Source organism: Chrysochloris asiatica, unplaced genomic scaffold (genome assembly GCF_000296735.1).
Source record: "Chrysochloris asiatica unplaced genomic scaffold, ChrAsi1.0 scaffold00044, whole genome shotgun sequence".
In the NCBI taxonomy this organism is placed as follows: Eukaryota; Metazoa; Chordata; class Mammalia; order Afrosoricida; family Chrysochloridae; genus Chrysochloris; species Chrysochloris asiatica.
In genome coordinates, this window is record NW_006408562.1 from 19,564,662 (window position 1) to 19,571,730 (window position 7,069).

General features: G+C 41.9%; 1 protein-coding gene across 1 annotated transcript in view; it reads left to right on the plus strand.

Annotated features, from left to right (window-relative positions):
* Positions 1-3,865, plus strand: part of LOC102818615 (DNA-directed RNA polymerase III subunit RPC10-like) — a 16,233-nt gene extending 12,368 nt beyond the window's left edge. Inside the window, exon 2 of the mRNA XM_006861929.1 lies at positions 3,458-3,865. Within this exon, the coding sequence (XP_006861991.1) occupies positions 3,458-3,865 (408 nt within the window). The remainder of the gene's footprint in view (positions 1-3,457) is intronic.
* Positions 3,866-7,069: the final 3,204 nt, after the last annotated feature.

Below are 7,069 nucleotides of genomic sequence, written 5' to 3' on the forward strand. Positions count from 1 at the left end.
GGGTGGGTGGGGGGAGGTGGCAGGGGTGGGGGGACTGGCGTGCAGCATATACCCTTTGGTTGTTTGAATGGTTATATATCCCTGAGTGCTTCTGTATACATAAAAAAAAAAGGGGGGGGGGATTGGAAGCAAATGCTGTTGAATGATGATGCATGGAGGGGAATGTAATCATTGCAATGCAACAAAATACGGTAGGATGAATGTAAAGCTGATGCTCTCCCATGTAAACTATCACTCAATTCACAATAAAAACTTAAAAAATAAATAAATAAAAAGGAGCTGTTTAGTTATGCACAAGTGAATTCATATATATAAAAATACACATCCCAAAATTATTGCAAAAACTCACAAAACAAAACACCCACTTCCCTTAAAAGTGAAAAGGAAGCCCCTAGCACGATGAGATTCAAGATGATTTACATTAGGAAAATTCTTTGTTTTACTTTCCAAACATAACAAAACCAGAAGACAAAAAGCAAAAACAAAAATAAAAACGCTAGCTTCCTTTTGGCAAATAAATATTCCAGTATAATCCTCCCCAAATCACATTGGCCCAAAGCCCAAAAGAAAGCAAGCAGCAGACTGCAGCCTCTTTGTGGAGCTGCCATGAGCGGCTTTTGCTATAACCTCATGTGCCCCCAGGGATGTCTGACCTCGCTTATCTGAGCATGAACGTCTTGCTGGGTTCAGTCTGGACCTCCCTGTATCTACACATGCTGGCCCACCAGTTAAGCACCACCTTGCAGTCCAGTGACAGATGCTTAGTGTTATCAAGGGTTACATGCCCAAATCCAGAGAAATATGAGGAAAGCCAATGGGTTGTAGGTCACAAGGGAAAGAAGGAACCTGTACCTTGGGTTCTTTTATTTCAGTTTGTCTCTACTAGACTCTTATTTTATATTTGTGTCCAGAAGACAGGAGTCAAAGAAAAGCAAGACAATGTTCTATTCAGGGAAGAAGAAGGAATTTTGCAGTGGAGCAAACATATGTAGTTCTTATTCCATTCCACATGTCTTTGTATTGGGTGCATGATATTACCAAAAAATCAAATCAAAATTTTTTAAATATAGCAAACAATTCCACTTAAAAGCCATACTTCATAAATGAAAGATACACAGTCTAGATTTTAATGGTAGGGTAGAAACTGTTTCCTGCTCACCATTCTATCTGCAGTGTTAGGGCAGGCCTGGAATGTAAATATTTGTCCTGTGAATGATCACACAATAGTTCTCAGGCATGTTTGATTCATAACAGAAGCTCAGTTCATGTTTATCTCCACAGACCCTCTTTTTCCTCCTGTTTCGATCGTTGGAGAAGAAAGTGCTAACCTGTATCTCCCAAAGTGAAGGAAGCCTGCTGTGTGGAAACTAGATGTGATCCCAGCACCACTGGATTCAGGATGACCCCTCGTGAGGTTTGGAGAAGGAAGTGGTCTTTGGACTGGATTATACATTTCAGCTGTGAGTGAGGAAAAGGGGTGGACATTTCAGAAGCAGAAAAGAGTACCAAAATCACATGGGTAACAAACTGCATGGAACAACCAGAGCACTACCATAGAGACAGACCTGCTGCAGATGAAGCTAGGAAATAGGGGCAAATCCTAAAGGTTCTCAAGAGCCAAACTAATTATTCTTGTATGATCTGCTCGCTCAAGTTAGCCCAGATGTCAGTTTGGTTGTATGCATGAAATGACTTAGTACTGTGCCAAGATGTAAGACTATAATAGGATGCTTTTCCATTCAGTCTACTTCCTTACACTGGGCACAGACACTTCACAACCTGGGGAGGCTGAGCTCAGCTGGTGGCCATTAGGAGCCATGTGCCTGCTGGTAATCCTTTCATGAAGATGGCACAAGACCAGACAACGGTTCATTCTGTTGTACATGAGATCGCCACAAGTCGGAGCTAACAACGACTCCGTCAGTCTCTGAGGCTTCTCCTAAGAGAATTAAAGATCATTCGACTTAGAAGGATACTGCACGGAGGTTCAAAAAATGTATTGGATGCTTCGATGTTTCAAAGCAGACCAACTGAGGCCTTAAATCTGGTTTCTTCAAAAATCATTGCTTTGGAAGATGCAATTCCAAAGCATCAGTGGAAGACCTGCAGCAGCTCAAGTCATCTATTCAATAAATAATAATAATAGCAATGAGGACACCAAGCAGCTAGGATAGACATCAGTTTCAGCACCGCAGCAAAGTCCCGAGAACTTGCAGACAGTGGCAATGTAATAACCCAACTTAAGGAGTCCTGGTGACATTATGAATTAGGCATTAGGCTCCTCTCCAAACAAGGTTGAGACCTACCAGCTCCTTCTTGGGAAAAAATATGAGGCTGCTCCTATAAAGATTTGGTTTGTTGTTGTTGTTGTTTTGGCAGGGGCAGAGGCAGGATATGGAAGTATTAAGGAGCCCTGGTAGCACAATTGTTAAGGGCTAAGTGACTGGCCATAGGCTTGGTAGTTCAAATCCACCAGAGAGTCCAAGGGAGAAAAGACCTAGCAATCCACTGCCATAAGGATTTTAGGTTAGAAAACCTTAGGCGTTAGCATATCCCACCCTGTTGGGTCACTATGAGTCAAAATCAATTTGATGGCATACAACAACAACATGGAATTATGAGGGGGCTTCAAAACGTTCATGGGAAAATGGAATTAAGATAATGGAGTTTTCCCACAAAGGTTTGAAGTCCCCTCATAGTAGGCACCATCACTGGCATTTGTCATAAGTCAACCCAACTGTCAATTTCATAGTGCTCAGTCTAAAGTCTCACTATTCCAATAGTAAGGACAGTAAATCAGCACTTAGAGCCAAGAAGAGAAGCAGAAATTATGGCACTGCTGGATAAATTCTGGTAGCGTAGTGGTTATGAATCTGGCTGTGAACCTCAAGGTCAGCAGTTCGAAACTACCAGAAATTCCACCCGCCGGAGAAAGATGAGGCTTTCTGCTCCCATAAAGATTAACAGCCGTGGAAACCGTATGAGGTCGCTATGAGTCGCATCAGACTCCACTGCACATAACCACCACTGCCATCTCTAACTACAAGGTCAGCAGCTCAAATCTACCAGCAGCTACTCAGAAACCCAATACGGGATCTCTATGAGTTGGAACCAACTCGACGGCACATAACAACAACAACAAACATGGGCAAAGAGAAGCCATGGTGTTGCAACTGAAAGGCTGGTAGTTGGACAAAGATGAAGCAGTCTGCTTCTGTTAAGATTTCGTCTTCCTTCTCTCCTTGAATTGGGTCACACCTCCCCACCAGAGATGCAGAAAGTCAAGGATGCTACATTGGTGGGAGGAACTCCATGATGGCATAATCGTTCAATGTCACCTGTTAAAAGAAATTCAGGCATTTTGAATTCATCCAGAGGCTCCTGGGAAGGAAGACCTGGCCAAAAAAAAAATGACAGCTCCTCTGGTTACAAAATACAGTCAAGAATACCCTAGTAGGCGGAGGCTGTTGGGAGTCTGGCGCCCGCAGGGGCTGCCGGGGAACTAGGGTGTGGAGGAGGGGCCGGAAGCTCCGTCGCCATATGGCTGTTTTGTCCAAGCTGCAGGAACGAGCTGATAGTAGAAGAGGGGCAACGCTGCCGCCGCTATGCCTGCAATACCTGCCCCTACGTACACAATATCACCCGCAAGGTAACAAAACGGAAGTATCCCAAACTGAAAGAAGTGGATGACGTGCTTGGAGGAGCTGCTGCCTGGGAGAATGTTGACTCCACTGCAGAGCCATGTCCCAAATGTGAGCATCCACGTGCCTACTTCCTGCAGCTTCAGACGCGCTCTGCGGATGAGCCAATGACCACCTTCTACAAGTGCTGCAATGCCCAGTGTGGACACCGCTGGAGGGATTAGGGGCCAGGTTGGTCCAGCAGCAAGCACACCTGGTTCTGTACAGCCTGGCAGAACCCCAGTGGGACTGTGTCCTGCGTTCTGAGGGCTATGGGCCTTTAGTGATGTGACAGAAAGCCAACCCTTTGGGGCAAAGAAACCGGAAGTATGGTCATGCAGTCCATTTGCAGGTCCGTGGAGTTTTTGTGCCTGAGGAGGAACATCCCTCAACTATGTCTGCCCTATTTAAGGTCTAGATCGTTTCTCTTTACATGTTTCGAGCAATTGACATTCCTACAACATCTTCTTATGCTCTTCAATATTTATACAAATAAGAAAGCAAGAAGTATTCACTTAAAAAACAACAACAGAATACCCTAGTAGACAGTTCTACCCTGTGACTTAGTGGTCACTATGACTTGAAAAAACCCCTAATCTGCACCAAAAAAAAAAAAAAAGAAGAAGACGGTCAACTATTTCAAGAGGTAGCAAATGATCAAGAGCCAATGGTACTGAGGCATTGGCAAAGAACAAGGCACCGGGAATTGATGAAATACAAACTGAAATGTTTCAATAAAATGAGGCATCATTGGAGGCACTCACTCATCTATGCCAAGAAATTTGAAAGACAACTACCTGGACAAGTGACTGGAAGAGATTCATATTTGTACCCATCCCAACAGAATTCGGATATCATCGACAATATCATTAGCATCACACGTAAGTAAAATCTTGCTAAAGATACCAAAACAGCTTCAACCATACATTGACAGAGAACTGCCAGAGGTTCAAGCTAGATTCAGAAGAGAACATGAAATGAGGACTATCAGTGCTGACGTCAGATGGAGCTTGGCTGAAAGCAAAGAATACCAGACAGATTTGTTTACCTGTGCTTTATTGACTACACAAAAAAGGACTTTGATTATGTGGATCATGACAAGCTATGAACAACATTGAGAATAATAAGTATTCCAGATACTTAATTGTGCTCATGAGCAACCTGTACATAGACCAAAAGACGGTTGTTCAAACAGAACACGAGGCACCAAATGTTTTAAAATTAGGAAAGGTGTGTGCCAAGGTTGCATTCTTTCACCATTATTCATTCTGTACACTGAGCATATAATCTAAGAAATGTTATGATTATATGAAGCAAAACCTAGCATCAGGATTGGAGAAAGACTCATTAACAACCTGCAATATGCAGATATTGTTGCTGCTGCTATAGTTGTTGTGGTGGTTAGGTGCGGACTTGATGGCACCTAACAACAACAGCAACAGTACAACATATCTGCACAGTTTAATTTGTGATGATGTGAAGACAGGAAAGAAAGAAAATAAGTAAAGGATTCAACCCACTAGTCTATTGTTATTGGGTGCTCTTTTTCAAGTAATTGTTGATATTGTTAGGTGTCATCAACTCTGCACCAACTCATAGCGACTCTATGCCCCACGGAACAAGACACTGCCCAATCCTGTGCCAAGCTCACAATCATTGTCACGCCTGAGCCCACTGCTGCCGCCACTGTGTTAATCCATCTCATCGGGAGGTCTTTCTCTTTGACTTCAACATTCCACTTTACCAAACATGATATCCTTCTACAGGGATGGATCACTCCTGATAATATGTCCAAAGTATGAGACACTAAGTCTGGCCATCTTAGTTTCTAAGGAGCATTCTGATTGTACTTCTCCCAACACAGATTTGTTTGTTCAAGCAATCCATGGTATGTTTAATATTCTTCTCCAACACCATAGCTTAAGTGCATCAATTATTCTACAGTCTTCCTTATTCACTGTCCAACTTTCACATGCATATGAAGTTATTGAAAATACAATGGCTTGATTCAAGCTTGTTGTTGTTGTTATTGTTGTTGCTGTTAAATTCCATCAAGTCAGTTTTGACTCATAACGACCTAACGTACAACAAAATGAAACACTGCCCAGCAATGCACAATCCTCACAATTGATGTTATGCTTGAGTCCACTGCTGCTACCACTATGTCATTCCATCTTGTTGGGAGTCTTCCTCTTTTTCACTGACCCTGCACTTTACCAAGTTTGATGTTCTCCTGATACTATGTCCAAAGTATGAGACACAAAGTGTCACCAGTCTGGATTCTAAGGAGAATTCTGGCTGTACTTCTAACACAGATTGGTTTGTCCTTCTGGCAATCCATAGTACTTCCAATATTCTTTTCCAGCACCATAACTCAAATGCACCAATTCTTCTACGGTGTTCCTTATCCATTGTTCAACTTTTACATGCATATCAGTCAACTGAAAATAGCATGGCCTGGGTCGGGCACACCTTTGTCCTCAAAATGATATCTTTGCTCTTGAACACTTTAAAGAGGTCTTGTGCAGATTTGCCTACTGCACTCCATTGTTTGATTTATTTACTACTGTTTCCACTAGTGTTGATTGTGGATCCAAGCAGAATGAAGTCTTTGACAGCTTAAATCTTATCTCCATTTTCCTTGATGTTACTTATTAGACCAGTTGTGAGGATTTTTTTTTTTTTTTTCCTTTACATTGAGGTGCAACCCATACTGAAAGCTGTGGTCTTTGATCTTCATTAGTATGCTAAGTCCTCTGATTGAACCACAAATTCAGTGGTTCAAACTCACTAGTCACTACTCAGAAACCCTATACATGATCACTGTGAGTTGGAACCGACTTCATGGCAGTTAACATTAACAAAATAACAAAAACATCTTTCTGGTATTCTCTGCTTTTAGCCACAATTCTCGTGACACAGCAATGATATCCCTAGTTCCATATCCTCTGAATCTGGCTTGAGTTTCTGGCAGTTCCCTGTCAATGTACTGATGTAGTCATTTTTTAATTATCTTCAGCAAAATTTTACTTGCATGTGATATTAATGATGTTATTCAATTATTTCCACATTTTGTTGGGTTGCCTATCTTTGGAATGGGCACATATATTGATGGATGTTTTCTACTCAGTAGACCAGATAGCTGTTTCCAAATTTCTTGGCATAGATGAGTGAGTGCCTCCAGTGCTACACCAATTTGTTGAACATTTTCTATTTGTATTCCATCCATTTTGGGAGCGTTGCTTTTCACCAGTACCTTCAGTACAGCTTGGACGTCTTTCTTTAATATCATGAACTCTTGATTATATGATTTAAATGGTTGAACATTGACAAGATTTTTTTTTTTTTTTTTTTTTGACTCTGTGTATACCTTCCATCCTCATTTGGTG